This window comes from Orcinus orca, chromosome 18 (assembly GCF_937001465.1).
Source record: "Orcinus orca chromosome 18, mOrcOrc1.1, whole genome shotgun sequence".
Classification (NCBI taxonomy): Eukaryota; Metazoa; Chordata; class Mammalia; order Artiodactyla; family Delphinidae; genus Orcinus; species Orcinus orca.
The window spans coordinates 63131526-63147629 of NC_064576.1; the positions used below are offsets into that span (position 1 = coordinate 63131526).

Sequence of the window (16104 nt, forward strand, 5' to 3'; positions counted from 1 at the left end):
GCTGCTCATAGAATTTCCAAGATTTATCTCAATCAAATGAGTCTAAACTGCAAATAGGTACTGAATACCTGTATTAGTCAAGGTTCTCCAGAGAAACAGAACAAATAGGGGATGTATTCTTCTGGATACAGCTGTGGGTATCTTTTGGATATCTATATGTGGATATCGATACATAGGTATAGATATGCTGATATCTTCATCTCTCTATATATAGATACAGGTATCTGTGTATCTATATTGTCCTATATACACACAATGAGATTTATTATAAAGAAGTGCCTCGTGTGATTGTGGGAAGCTGCCAGCTGGTGACCCAGGAAAGCTGGTGATAGAATTGCTAACCGGAGTGTGAAGGCCTAAGAACCAGGAGCCCTGGTGGTGTTAAGTCCCGGTCCAAGGGCAGGGTAAGACTGATGTCTTAGCTCGTCAGTCAGGCAGAGAACTTTCTGTTCCATTAGGCTCTCCAGAGGGCAATTCAGGAGGGCGATCTGAATGTAACCGTTCAGCTCATCCTGCAGATTCGGATGCTAACCTCATGTGGAAACAGCCTCACACACCCACTCAGAATAATGCTTGAGCAGACACCTGGGCACCCCCCGATCTAGTCAGGTTGACACATAAAATTAACCATCATAATAGCCATATCTGGGCCCACTAACTGAATATGGACTCTTGTTGAGGGACCAAGGGCATTTGACCTATTAAGTGCTGCGGTCTAGGTTTTGCTGAGGGCATGTTTATGGTAAAGTTGTGTGTGTTCCTTGGTCATCTGTATTTCCTGCACATTAGCAGCTGGATCCAGAGGCTTGTTCAGACTTGTGTTTGAGCCCTTTGTTGAGACTAGAGGTGACACTGTGTTCCTTCATCACGTCTCTTTTTATCATGTTAGCGGCTGTCAATGTTCAGTGCATAGATCTTTGGGTCACTGGTGGTTGCAAGTGGTACTCTGTGATTTATTTTTCACTTATTTGTTGGGACACTTTTTAAAGAGATGCTTCCGTTCATTACTGTTTGGCTACTCAGTGATATGGCTCCTATAAGGAATGCAGAACATGTGCCGTTTCCTTTATTATCAGGACGATAAATTGGTTCCTTATCACCCTCCCGAGGTGACTAATTAGGTTTTTTCACGTATTATTATGAATTCATACATTTTAACATATTTGATGATTTCAGTCAGTTGCAATTATTATCCTAGTTAAAGCTCAAATTGTCCCATCTTTGGCCAGTGGGAGCCTCTTCAGGTTGGCTCCTGAGTGGTTTTGATGTGACCTGGTGGACTCTGAGAGCTTCCTTACTGCCTGGTGTTATCAGAAGTTCCAGGACCATCTTGTATATTTCCTGCTCCGGATCTGGAATCAACCATTATCTGAGAAGCTCTGGTTTCTTTTAGTGGGAAATGGTATTCCATGACCACAGTCTGCCTGCTAGGAATTTTCATCCCTCTTGGGTTGATCTTTATTTCTAGGACTTTTCAGTGGAAAGAGCTAGGATTTTTTTTTTTTTTTCCTAATAAAGGTGCCTCATGAGGTCACACTGATGCTTCCTATTCGAATTCGGGACTACACTAGCGAATAATGACTAAAACAGTTAAAAAGGATTTTTTTGTATATGTTCTCCCCTTTCTTCCCACGTGTAGAACATAGGTGTGCTGTATCTACACTATCTGAGCGTTCAGCCACCATGTACCCTCTTCCCCTCTAGCTGTCATTTAGTCTCATTTGTACAAGTAACTGTGTGTGATACCACCAGTCTTTACGTTCACCTCCCTCTATTCATTTTGGCTGTCTGGAGCTCATCCTCTAGTAGATGTTTCAGAAAGTGCTCATGGGAACAATATTCCCTGAGCTCTGGCATCTTGGTATTCCTTACACAGGAAGGTCAGTTTGGCTGGATTTGTAATCCCTGGCTCACATTTTCTTTCCTGAGTGCCTTCCATATGTGACTTTCAGTTTTTTGTCTGGCATGAAGTGTTGCTGCCAGAGTGATGACAACCTAATTTTCTCCCTTCTCTAAAGTCACTTGCTGTTTTTCCTAGATGCCCAAAGGATTTTGTTTTTTTTAAATAAAGCTTTGTATAATAATTTTTCTAGACTGTCTATGTGTTAGTCATCTGGATTGTTATTCTCAGGTACGCAGTATGCTTTCAGTATTTGGTTTCAGACAGGTTTTCTTTTAATTTCAGGGAAGTTTTTCTCTAAATTTCAATAATTGCTTAGATTTTTTTTTTCTTCTGAGACTCCTATTAGCTGTATGTTGCAGCTTTACGGCTTGTCTTCACTCTTTGTGACTTTCTTTCAAACCCTTTTTATCTTTTCCTTCGTTTCTTTTCTAGTTTAGAAAAATTTCCTTCTTCATCTGTTGTTTCTCTTAAGATATTATCTGTTGTGTTTATTCCTCTTGTGTTTGTCTAGTATAGTCTTTCTTTCAGAAATGATTAAAAAAATTATTTCCTGAGTCCTGTCACCTCATTTCCGATTTATATTACCCTTTCACAGATTCTCTCATTAACACCTATTAGCTCATTTTGAAATAAAAGGTAAACTTTTGATGTGATCTATGAACATGTCCTTCTGGCGTGCTTTCACTACCTATAATGTTATTCTGCTCTTGATTTTCTTTTTTCTTGTAATAACTTTGTGTGGGATTTGACCTTGATACTTGCTCTTGCTAATTTTCATGTGAAATTGGTTCTCTTGAAGTTCCAGAGGAAGGCCTAGCTCAGGGCGGCTCTTCTCATTCCACAAGTTCACTCTTCTGCTGTGCGCATGCAGCGTGAAAAAGGGAGGTGGCTTGCTGTCTGTGATTTCCTGACCCCGTCCCCATCCCCTGTTTTCAGCTGGACCTTGTCCCCTTCCTCTGTTATCTCTACCTTGCTCAGTTGCTGATTCCTGTCTCAGTAGTTTCTCCCCAGCGTTGGCTCCTGTCCTGGAAGGGAAGCCAGGAGGTTCACTTTCAAGGGCTGTTTACAGGCCCTTCCTGAGGACCCCTTGTACCCACTTCCTATTGAAGTGGGCAAAGCCCTACCCGTTTTAGTTACTGTCCTCAAGTTGGCCCGTCTGCCTTCGAGGGACTCCTGTGGGCTCCTTCAGGGGCTCTTCTTCTCAGACCTATCAGTTGCCCTGTTGCCTCCCTTTTCTTTTTCCTGCCTCAGTGCTGATATCATGCAGGTCTTGTGGCTCTTGCTGGTTTGTCCCCACTTGCTTGTACCTTGGGGTTTTTGTGGATATCTTATCACTTAGTATTTTAGTATATGCTGCCTGTGGCGTTTTGGTCTTGAGATCTAGTTGCCCCATTTTTATGTCGGGATTTGGAGAGATTCAAAACCTATGCTGCCATAGCCACCACCTTCCCAGAATCTTCTATTCCCCTAGAATTCCAGCATCTTAGCCTTAGAGGGGTTCTACCTGTCCAGAAAAGGAATCATCTCAGGGCTTGTGACTAGATATGGAACCAGGGTTATGAGAACTCAGGTTTTCTGATTTGCAGATGAGTGTGGTCTGCTACATCACGGCCGCTCACTGCCACCCAGAAGGCGCTCTCACTGCCCTCTTTCAGTGGCTTTTGTAGTCATCCTTCTGTGTGACACTTTTGGAGATGGCATGGAGCAGTGAGCTAATTTTGCATTATTAGTGTTTCTTTTTCTGAGAATGTTGCCACACTAACTTGGTGTTCAAAATAACGTTTTTCATAATTTATGAAATGTTATTCTGTTTCAGTGTAATTTTCATGGAGTTGCATAGGTCAAAGGAGCGTACACAAGCATTGGGCTCTCGTGCAGTCACTGATTTATTCAGCAGATGGCCCTTGCTCTCTGTGTGAGCCCTGCATCAGATGTTTTGGGTTTGTTGTAGTGCGCCAGACAGGCAGGCAAGTAGGCGCTCTCTACACGGTGAGAAATGCCACGTTAGGAGAAAATAGTGGCTGCAACAGGAACACAAAGCATGGCCCCTGACTTCTAATGGGGTCAGGGAGGGCTTGTGAGCAGAAGTAACAGAAGTCAGGGCCTGAAAGTTGAGCAGGCACTAGCAGATGACCAGTAGGGATAAGAGGATCCAGGTAGAGGGAACGGAATATGCAAAGTACAGAATGAAGAATATTGAAACAGAAAATTCAAGAATGTATTAACAGTTACCAAAGCTAATCACCAAAGTAATGACTGAAAGTCAGTAAGAAAAAAATGCTATAAATTGGCTTAGGAGAGTATCCCATGGTTTTAAAGCAGATGCCGTTTTCTTTCAAACGTGGAGTGGAAATTTGACTATGAATGAGGTAGAGGGATAGAAGGTTCTATAAACTGGCAGATAAAATAATAGGATGGGCACATGCGTCTGTTTTGCATTTGTACATATATTGCTTTAATTTTTTTTGTGGGTAGTTTTTTGTTTGTTTGTTTTTTGTTTGTTTTTGCGGTACACGGGCCTCTCACTGTTGTGGCCTCTCCCGTTGCGGAGCACAGGCTCCGGACGCACAGGCTCAGCGGCCATGGCTCACGGGCCTAGCCGCTCCGCGGCATGTGGGATCTTCCCGGACCGGGGCGCGAACCCGTGTCCCGTGCATCAGCAGGCGGACTCTCAACCACTGCGTCACCAGGGAAGCCCTGTGGGTAGTTTCTCCACCCATTTTTTGGATAGTTGGCTAATACCAAATTTTAGAATAATAATAGAAATAGAAGTGAGGAAGCTTTTGTTTGTGTTTTATAATTACTTAAAATGTTTTATAGGTACTTCTCCCAAGGTACTAAAATACTTGTATTTATTGTCTGTGAACTGTAAGCAGTAAGGGCTCATTTATGTATTCTACGTAGACTATTATTTTTAGCAAACTTCTTCTATGAAAATATAATATAGTAAATAAAGTGATTTGCCATATAAAAATTTAAAAGTGTTGCCTTACTAGTTTTCTTTACACGTAGGTAGAAGAAATCTAGTAACAGTTTGTACATGCAAAGTAAAAATCTAAGCATGTAAAGTGTCTGCGTTTTAGTTTTGAAAACGAGGTTGGTGTGTGATTTGCCCTCCATTTTAATGTTAGAATTGTCTTAGTTTCAGAGCTGGTGCCCAGAGTTTCCCACAAAAGGTTTCCTGCATCTGCTGGCTGTTGCTGATAAGAATCCAGTGTTTAAGCCTTTTGTTTATCTAAGGAAATTCCTGTTAGGTGTGTTCCCCTTTGTTTTCGGTAGTAGCCCAGTGAGTCGGCCATAAGAATTGTACACAACACTCTATTCTTTTAGCAAAATCCTTTTGCAGATGGGGGATACTTTCCTGTATGGAATTAAGATGGGCACCAGCCCATCAGAACCTGTTAACCGCTGTTCTGTATGGATTGAAAGAGTTTTCAATTAATGATAAGCTTTTTTTTGGTTTTTAAAAATAACATCTGTGGATATCAGGTGATATTCTGCACTGGAAGTATATTTTTGGTAATTTGAAATACATGAATTATAAATATGTCTAAGTTTGAAGAGGCCTTTGAAGTGGATATTCATTGTAGTAAATTGAACAACTGATGGGTTTTATTTAGATATGTTTTGGTGGTATGTTTTTCTTTCGTGATGGCCACTCTAGTCAAGGCTACGAGTTTAATCTGTGTAATATTCAGAGGCTGAGGTTTATGGTTTCAGTTAAATCACACCTGCTATTAAAGCCAAAAGGGTTGGGCCCAAAGAAGTATTCCTGCAGCTGCATGTTACCATTTTCAGCCAGGAAAGCTTTACAACACCTTTGATTCTTGAGCTCCTGTCTAGAAATGGTTTTGGGAAAAACCAGTGACAAATTTTCTTACTTGTGTCAAAGAACAGTAAATAATATCTTCTGAACTATTACTTATGTCATCTTTTGTTTGTTTAATCAATAACTGTTTCCTCTTTGAAAATTTGAAAAATTGTTTTTTGCAGTTTGTTTTGGAAATTTGATGGTTTATTCCTAGAATAAGGTAGATTTAGCACTTGTGTAAATATTCGTATAAATAAATTGATATTTGTAAGAAAATTTCATACATTTTTATCATAGGGGAGAAGATAGAGTGCTTCATTGCTTTAAAACATCTAAATTCTTTAGACAGATTCCAATAAAAGCTCATTTCTCATTTTAGGCCTTCGAAGACCTCAGCAAGCTGATGGTCAAGGTATATGTCATTTACATCTATTAAATTCATACCAATTATGAGACACTTTTGAAAATACATTTTGTTAGCAGACACTTTGGGGACATTATTTCTTTTCAATCTTTTACTGTTCTCTCGACAGGCTAAGGAAATGGTGGAGTTATCAAAATCCATTGCTAATAAGATTAAAGACAAGCAAGGTGACATCACAGAAGATGAGGTAAATAGATTGCTTTTTTAAGGCATTAGAAACTAGATTACACAAATAATGCATGGACGTTTTGGTGGTTTACCAGCTTGCTTTCTTAATGTAGTGTTTGATTTCTTTTAGGACTTGAAGATATATGAAAGTACTAAAGAAAAAATCAACCATAAAAACTTTGTTAGTTCTAGCAGGATTAAAGGATATTTCAGTACCTTTTCCTGGAGTGTAGAAAACAGAGGTATTGAAATGTGTAAGAAGTGATTGTTTTAGACATATCCATAATTTTGATATGTTTTATTTAAATTTGTTTACAGTCTGGTCACAGCCATTTTCCTTTCGAAGTTTTTGGTTGTATCACTTGGTTGGCATTAAACAGAGCATAGTTGTCATCTAAGTCTCCTCTGCCACCAAAATTGGGGGGAAAATGGAGTATAAGATACTAAGACAGGAGAAGGAAGAATAATAATTAGATTTATGCAGGGAAGTACTAGAAATCCACTCTTACATAGTTCACAGCATAGAAACACAGTAGAAGAGATGGGTAGATATAGAAATAATGGAGTAGAACTGAATGTCTGATGGAAGGATTTTATACGTTGGGTGGAGAGACTTACTCTGCATAGTCTTTTTGTGCATTTTCTCCTCTCATTATAGACCATCAGGTTTAAATCCTATTTGCTGAGCATGGGAATAGCTAACCCGGTTACCAGGGAGACCTACGGCTCGGGCACACAGTACCACATGCAGCTGGCCAAACAGCTGGCTGGAATATTGCAGGCACCTTTGGAGGTAAAAACAAAACCTAAACGGTCTCTTTAAATTGTGTTCAGTTATTTCTGTGCCATCAGAAATCTTAAGAGCATAACTCCGTTCACGATATGGTTACTATTCAACCAACATGTTATTTTTCCTTTTGGTGATATTAAACTAGTTCATTGATTCTTTGTCAGTAATTTTCTAAATTGTTTTTAATTTCCATTTCAGATATCTAAATCTATTTGATGTAATTATTTCTTATCTCTTGTTTTCAAAAGGAAATATATAATCTGTATATATTTTCATATATTGTGTACTATTAATAATTTCCTAATACAGTTTCATCTTCTAGTCATTATTCAGGCAATCAAAGCTTTATTAAAACATTTGTATTAAGAAATATTTCAAACATATGACAAAATAGAATAGTGTAATGAATCCCTATGTGCCCATCATCCAGCTTCTTCTGTAAGCCAGCCTCCACTTAAAATTGTTTTAAAGGAAATCCCAGACATCACATCACTTTATCTGTAAACATTTCAGTATGTAATTATAGTGATAAAGACACCTTTAAATGTAATTATAATCCCCTTTCACATGTAAAAGTTAAAAAATAATTTTTTAATATTATCAGATACCTAGCTAGTGTTCACATTTTCTCTTATAGTTGATTTGTTCAAACCAGGATACATTGCAAATGTTTGATTTCTCTCTCAAGTGTTTTTGTTTTTTTAAATTCTATGGGTTTTCCCTTCTCCCATATAATAAATCTCCCATACAGTAAATTTTTATTTACTGAAGAAACTAGTAGTTTGTCTTATAGAGTGTCTCAGAGTATGGATTTTGCTAATTTGTAAGTCACCATGCCTCTGTCCTGTGTAGTCCCTGTAAACTGGTAGTTATATCTAGAAGTTCTTTCTTTTTTTCTTTTTCTGACAAGAATATCTTATAGAGGGTGTTGAGCATTTCCATCAGGAGGTACATAATATCTGATTGTCTTTTTTTTGTGATGTTAACAGCCACTGACAATCATTATCTAGATCTGTTACTTCATTAGGGGTTGATAATAATGGCGATATTATTATTTAATTCTATAATTTCTTCAGTTATTAGCTGGAATAGCTTAAAGCATTTAAATACACTTTTTGAAGGGACTTCCCTGGTGGCGCAGTGGTTAAGAATCCACCTGCTAATGCAGGGGACACAGGTTGGAGCCCTGGTCTGGGAAGATCCCACATGCCATGGAGCAGCTAAGCCCGTGAGCCACAACTACTGAGCCCACCTGCCACAACTACTGAAGCCTGTGCTCCTAGAGCCCGTGCTCCACAACAAGAGAAGCCACCGCAATGAGAAGCCCGAACACCTTCTCACTAGAGAAGACACTTTCTACACTAGACACTTTCACTAGATACTTCTCACTAGACACTTTCTCACTAGAGAAAGCCTGTGTGCAGCAACGAAGACCCAATGCAGCCAAAAAGAAAAAAAAAAAAAAAAGATAAATAGGGCTTCCCTGGTGGCGCAGTGGTTGAGAGTCCGCCTGCCGATGCAGGGGACACGGGTTCGTGCCCCGGTCCGGGAAGATCCCACATGCCGCGGAGCAGCTGGGCCCGTGAGCCATGGCCGCTGAGCCTGCGCGTCCGGAGCCTGTGCTCCGCAACGGGAGAGGCCACAACAGTGAGAGGCCCGCGTTCCGCAAAAAAAAAGATAAATAAATAACTTTATAAAAATAAATAAATACACTGAAACATGGTGTACAACCCCTTTTCATTTAAGTAAATGTTAAAATGTTAAAAGTAATAATGACAGTAAAGTCCAAATATGGAATTTGAAGTGCCTCGTGGTATCTGAATTGGTTCCCTGTGTGTAAATATAGTTTTCAAAAGCTTCTTAAGAGATTTTATGATTTCTGATTTCACTCTGATTATGATTTCTGTTAAGAAATGCTAACTGGTCCTGATTATAATGCTTTTTATTTTATATTTTAACAGGAACGAGGGGGAATAATGTCACTCACGGAGGTGTACTGTTTAGTAAACCGAGCTCGAGGAATGGAAGTAAGAATAGAATATTTAGATATTCTTTTAGCTAAATATAGACTTGATACAATACAAATTCCCCTACAGTGAATACAATTTGAGGAAGGGTTGTGAATATCAAAACTATTTTGAGAAGCAGTGTGGCGCAGTGAAAAGAATACTGCCCTGGGATCTAGGAGATAAATTCTGTTCCTGGTTTTGCTGAATGCCCTTGAGTAGCTTCCTTAACCTCTCTGAAGCTCAGGGGTTTTTTTACCTTTAAAATAGGGTTTGCGGCTTCCCTGGTGGCGCAGTGGTTGGGGGTCCGCCTGCCGATGTGGGGGGCATGGGTTCGTGCCCCGGTCCAGGAGGATCCCGCGTGCCGCGGAGCAGCTGGGCCCGTGGCCCGTGGCCGCTGGGATTGCGCGTCCGGAGCCTGTGCTCCGCGGCGGGAGGGGCTGCAGTGGTCAGGGACCCGCGTACTGCAAAAAAAAATAAAAATAAAAAAATAAAATAAAATAGGGTTTGGACCGAATGATACCTTAAAGCTCTGAGAGTCTGTGTTTGTATTGTGATGAACAAGATTGTGCCTGATGCCCTTTCTCTGTGATAGTTAACTGTTTTGAGTGAACCTGGTTGGACTCAGGTTGCCTGTAGGTAATACAGAAAGAAAGCCGCCCTGCCTCTTTGGCTCAGAATCAGCAGTGGCTATACTTCAGCTCTCACTGCCTGTTCAACACCCAGCTAGCTGTCTTTGGCCTCCAAGGGTCTGTCTGTGCACTCTCTGTGCCCTTGAAGTAGAACACAGTTTTGTGGTGTCAGCAGTCACCTCCACGCAGACAACTCACACACATCTCTCCAGCGCTCACCCCGGTCTCACGGGTTAAGCCTCTGTTCTGCATTTTTATTTTAAAGTCATCATAACCGCCACCAGTGGATACTTACCATCACTCTGCACGTGTTATCCATTTATCCTCCCAGTAACTCAGTGAGGTAGCTACTTTTACTGTCCCCATTTAGGGGATGATTAGGGGATGAGGACATTAAGGCTTAGAAAGATTAAGTAACTTGACCACAGCTGCACTTGGAGACAGTGTTTTAAACAGGGACTGGGACCCAGGCTGGGCTGGCTCCAGAACCATTCTGTGTGACTGACACCTGTGCTGGTCACCACCACGCAGGACCGATTCTTCAAGCCCATGTGGTCTGGAAGGGTAGCCTCTACCTAGCTACATGTGATGACTGTGAACTTGAAATGTAGTTAGTCCAAATTGAGATGTGCTGTAAGCATAAATTACACACGGGATTTAGAAGACTTAGTACAGAATAAAGAAGTGTTAATTAGCTCATTAATGATTTTTTATATCAATTATATGGTGAACTTTAGCATCTATTAGGTTGAATAAAATATATGTATTAAAATGAATTTCGCCTGTTTATTTTCTTTTAATGTGGCTACTAGAAGATTTTAAATTACGTACGTGACTTGTATTATATTTCTATGGATAGTACTGCTTTAATGAAAAGAAGTCTTTTGCTTCTTTGTTAATCCTATTTGCCTTGTAGTGACTAAGCCACCTAAAATCCTTGATACATGATAATTTTACAATATCCTCTTCTGTTTTAGTGGTCGTTATAATTATATAGCATCGCTCTATTAATTTGCAGTGTAAACTGGTAAACTGGATTTTTTTTCCCCACCAGTTGCTCTCACCAGAAGATTTAGTGAATGCATGCAAGATGCTGGAAGAGCTGAAATTACCTCTCAGGTAAAAGAACCTCTGCAGGAAGTTTGCCAACTATAGGCACGATTCCACCCTGAGTAGACAGGACAGCCCTGCAGGTCTGCCATCCTGCGTGGTGAACCAGCATATATATTGCCCCTCTTGAAGGTTATATCACACATGGGCAGAATTCACCTGGCACCACGGACACCTCTGTCAACCCGGCTTCCATCCTTATCAGGGCTGTGCGGGGCCTCAGGGGCTGGTAGTGGGCCTCTTGCCGCTGGGGCAGGAGGTGAGAATGTGGGCTCCTCCCATGCGGTCACAGTGACCAGTCCCTCTGCCCTTAACAAAAAGTAGACAGGCATAGTTTATTTAGCATGTAGATTATAGTTCAGAACTTCATTAACTGTTTATTCATGAGCTTTTTAATTAGGCCTTAGTTACCCGTGGTCATTGTATTTCAAATGTTCTTTTGTGTTAATATTGCCCTCAGTCCTGGCATAAATGAAAGTAAAAAATATTTGCACTTCCTCAGGGGCCCGAGATCCCAGATATTCACGGCTTTGTCCTCCCGTCTGTGATTTTTAGGCTACGTGTGTTTGACAGCGGCGTCATGGTAATTGAACTACAGTCCCACAAGGAGGAGGAAACAGTGGCCTCAGCCTTGGAGACGGTATGGGGACCCGGTTTCCTCCCTCCGTTGTTAGACCTTGCCACAGAAGACCCCAATGCTTAGCAACTTGAGAAACAGGATTTCCTTTTAAATTCAACTTTACTGACAAGTAATATTCACAGACCCAATTGAAAATGGTTTCTCATTAACTATGAATAACTGTTCATCACATTTATACTTTGAAAGCGCCTTGAAACTTGCCAACACTCATAACATCTTGTGAGTAAGGGGAGTTAGAATGAGTGAGGTGCTTGCTTTCTTTCTGTTTGAAACTCAGTCTTGAAAATATGTTTTGAACTTTGTAAATCAGTGTTATCCATGATTGAAGTTTTTCTTTCAGTATTACCCACATAAGCTGCATTACCCTACAAATTGTTTTGTGAAAGAATTGCTTCAAAATATACGGAAAGCAAGTGTAGTTTAGATGGGTTTTACTGGGCAAACTGCTATTACTCTTTAGGATCCTTGAAATATTATCGCCTCATAGCTTCTGTGGTGAGCCTGTATAATTTGAATAACTCGCAGTTATTATACTTCTTATTTTAAACTCGATGAAAGTCCCAAGGCTATAGATACTTCTATCACATATTTAAAACTAATCCTATGTATAACGGTCCTTCAGTGGCGCATGTACTATGCACTCAGTTAGAATTTGTTATATGTTCCTTTTCAGACTGTGGAATAGTTCTTTTTAGGCATTAGTATAGTGCCTTTATTATATTATATAGGGTTTCATGATGTTTTAGCCTTCACCGTGTTTGTTCTGGGTTCTTCAACTTTTGTAGACTTAAGCATTAGTGAAGAAGATTTAGTTCTAGAGTGAACAGTCTTTGGAGTTTAGTAGAAAATTCAGTAAATTATTTCCCAAGTATACTGGTAGATAGTACCCCCAGGTTAGTACCTAGGTGGCCTAAATGATCACATTTTTTCCTGCTGTGTGTTTCTGTTAGGTTTCAGAAAAGGGATCTCTAACATCAGAAGAGTTTGCTAAGCTTGTGGGAATGTCTGTCCTCCTGGCTAAAGAAAGGTAAGCAAGGGCTTTGCTTGTCACTTACAACTATCATTTGTGTTTCTGAATGGGTGGATGATGGTGTTTTTATCCCTTGACTCCTAGGTTGCTTCTTGCCGAGAAGATGGGCCATCTTTGCCGAGATGACTCAGTGGAAGGCTTGCGGTTTTACCCAAATTTATTTATGACACAGAGCTAAGAGTTTTGTATTTGAAATAACTTGTTACCGGGATACTTGCATCATGTAGAGGTTGTATGACATTGAGCTAAGGGTAAACCCTGATAAACCAAGAATTTACTGGAACTTCACAGTATAATATAAAACCCTTTTAATTTCTCCCTAAATATTATGATCCAGGAAGTTTCTTTAGGATAAATACAGGAAAATATAGAAAGATGAATGCCAATATGAATTTGAAATCATGCTACAGTTGTATAGAAACCCTCTGAGTTTAACTTGAAATATGGTGGATTTTAACTTGATCTTCAAATCTGACCATTTTTGAAAGAAGAGAATTTAGTTCATGGGGGAAGAAAGAGAGAAGTTGCATGTTTGGACAGGTTAGATCATTATTTTGGTGTGACTGAAATTCACCTGAATTATAAATGAAGTTTTTCTCTGCATTTAGTGTGCACATTTTGGGGGTTTTTCATGAAACAGTTTATACCTACAGTGTAGTTTAAGAACCGATGACATTGGAGCAGAATATCCAACTGCAGGGTATCATCTGAGGCTCTTCCTAAGGGCTTTTAGAAGCAGCCATAGGCATGTCTTCAGCAGACCAAATAAAGCACCTTAAAAAAAAGAGAGAATTTTATTTGACTTACGTCTACATAATCTGACGAGTTTCTTTTCTTTTTTTTTAAGTGATGATTTCATGGCTGGCATTTAAAGAATGCAACTATGTCATTTTGTTTCAAAAATGCTGTAGATTTTGAAAGTGAATGAACGAGCTGTATAGACATGCCTAGAGATATGGTTACAGATTTGGAAAGTAGACGGTTCAGGATTTCCCTAGGATTGTTGTGTGGGTAGAGGGACTGGCAGGACCTTTAACTCACTTTACAGGAACCTTGGTGCTCTTGTACCTCAAAGCCAAGGATGGAAAATACAGAGTGGGAACATAATATGTCTCCTTTTCCTTCCCTAAAGAAGGAGTTTCAATGCTGAATTTTTAAAATCTTTCTATCATATTCTAGCAATATTTTTTTCCTTTACCCCACACATTCTAAGTTGTGTGGAGAAACTGTCTCACTAAAAAGTATTACTGAGATAACAAAAACAGGCTAATATATTGAATCTAGATTGCTTGAGTTTTCCAGTGGACTGCCTGACTTTGTTACTGCTACGTAGCGTACGGTATGTTGGCATTACCTCAAACTCAGGGACCCCAAAGGGACAGGAGGAGAACCCCTTTCTAAGACTGAATTGGCAGTGGAAGGTAGTGATGGGTTTTGGCCAAGCATCTAGAAGGGATAGTATCTGTACTGAGAGAACCTTTAAGACCGGGAGGTGGGGATACCCAAGCTCAGACCCTGGGACCCCTGAGATGTCCTCGCTGAGAGAGGTGGAAGGCCAGTGCTGGGGCCTCTGCAAATGCCCTTTGGGGAAGGTCCAGGGATCCTCAGCTGCGAACCCAGGGAGTCCCTGCCAGTGCAGCCAGAGTCAGTCCCTGATCCCTGTCACTGCTCTGCATCCTCCAGTGTCACGGGAATGTTGTGGCCGAGGCATCCTGCCTTAGTCTTTGTTTTCCGAACGTGTCACTGATTCCACGTTGTGATGACAGATCCCTTAATTCCCCCATCGCTCAGCCTCAGGTTTCTTTGGGGGGAAATTCAGTGTCTGGCTACCTAAGCCTTTCGGGCCATTGTTACGGTTGTTTGTATATCACTCCTCTCTCTGGGATGCACTCACTCTCACACTGCCCTGGCAAACTTGTATGCATACACACACACACACACACACACACACACACACACACACACACACGATATCTCATACACGCGATATCTCATCTGCCTAAGGCTTTTTAAAACTACACAGATGAATAATCTGTTTCACTAGTTGGAATGAGTTGCAACTAAGATTGTTTGAGCTACTGGGTCTGGCTCTAATGGTCTGAATTCATTACAGCAAACTCCTATAACTCAGAATATTTATTTACACTAGTGTGACAACACATGAACAAAAATGGAGCCGTCTGAATTGTATAAAGTGAACTAAAGAGGAAGAAAAGTGACATGGGATATATTTTGCAAATGTCACATTAGTTAAAAAACAGGTATGAACGATTTTATTGTTTTAAAGTGGGCATTCTTCAGTTTCCAGACCTCTATATGTGTATTTTTATCCTTTTTTTTTTTCTGTGTTTTTGCCAAATAAGGTGTCATTTTGGTCCTTTGTTGGTAGGGGTTATGTTTAAATACAACCAATCAGGCCCTAAGTGCAAAAAAGTTCTGTCTTGGTGCTTATCACTATTATAATATTATTTTTGCTTTTCTAACTTTGCTCTTAGGAGCATAAATCTGTTTGTAGCTTTATGGTAATAGAATATTTCTAGCCACATACTGTCAAAAATTTTTTTACACTGTACAAGTGAAGAATGTTTTCAGGGTTAAATGATTGGTATTAATATATACCAGTCATTTTGCAATTATCGCAAAATTTAAAAACGAGTTTTTCTAAACTTGGTGTTCTTTTTAAATACTCTTTGGAAAATATATGAAAATGATAACCCTTTAGTCAGAATAAGCCCATGTGTTAAGATTTTTTCTTTTAGATTTTATAATCAAGAGTTCATTATAAACATTTATGACCTCAAGCTCCTACTAGTTTAGTTGTTTTAAAAGAATGGGAAATGGCTCACAAACATTTTATTTTTAATTCTTGATGTGAATTCCACTGTCGACTGACTGTGTGTATCTGTGTGCGTGTACTGTCTCTTCTTCCCTGTTACCAGACTAAGCCGACCAGCATTTATCATGTCATCATTCTCATGCTCAAATACTTAAAATGGTTCTCCTTTGCCCGAGAGTCTCAGAGTTTCCACTGTGGTACGACAGAGTCACAGCTCAGAAGGTGGGTGGGTTTTAAGGGCTGTGCTATGGATGGAATCGAGCATGCTCAGAATGATCCTTGAAAATCTATATAATCTTACAATTCGAATGCCTGTAGGGTGATACATGGGTATGAATATTTATGAATATAGTAAGTAAAATATATAATGAAAACTACATATCAACAGTAGACTTTTGTAGTACCCATAATTAAAACTATTTAAATGTTTCTTTTTTTCACTTTGCTGATAGGTATGGTTGCATTTATGTAAATGTATTGCTAATCCCATCCCTTATGATAGATCGTAAGTGTAAGCTCCACAGGGGCAGAGATTTTTATCTGTTTTGTTCATGGATGTGTCCTCAGAGCCTAGAGCGAGGCCTGACACACGGTAAGCATTCAATAAACGTCTACCGAATGAATGACCTCCAACGTGTATGCCTATTTATCATTTGGCTTCACTTTACCCTACTTTATCTCCCATTCAATTCAATACAAAGAAACGTTTTTGAATACCTGTCGACTTTGTGTGAGGAACAGGGCCACTGGGGGA

At 39.9% G+C, this 16104-nt stretch overlaps 1 protein-coding gene across 5 annotated transcripts in view; it reads left to right on the plus strand.

The window, feature by feature from the left end:
* The window catches only part of VPS36 (vacuolar protein sorting 36 homolog), a 33643-nt gene extending 17666 nt beyond the window's left edge, over positions 1-15977 (plus strand). For 4 of the 5 annotated variants that reach the window (XM_004274626.3, XM_033436944.2, XM_033436945.2 and 1 more), the window contains 8 exons: positions 6094-6126; positions 6248-6325; positions 6965-7099; positions 9058-9123; positions 10789-10853; positions 11400-11484; positions 12435-12511; positions 12599-15977. In XM_004274626.3, the coding sequence (XP_004274674.1) occupies positions 6094-6126; positions 6248-6325; positions 6965-7099; positions 9058-9123; positions 10789-10853; positions 11400-11484; positions 12435-12511; positions 12599-12692 (633 nt within the window). In that variant the 3' untranslated portion in view covers positions 12693-15977. Of the gene's footprint in view, positions 1-6093; positions 6127-6247; positions 6326-6964; positions 7100-9057; positions 9124-10788; positions 10854-11346; positions 11485-12434; positions 12512-12598 lie in introns of those variants that run through there. The other variant, XM_049700944.1, reaches the window with a different exon arrangement.
* The last annotated feature ends 127 nt before the right edge of the window (positions 15978-16104 follow it).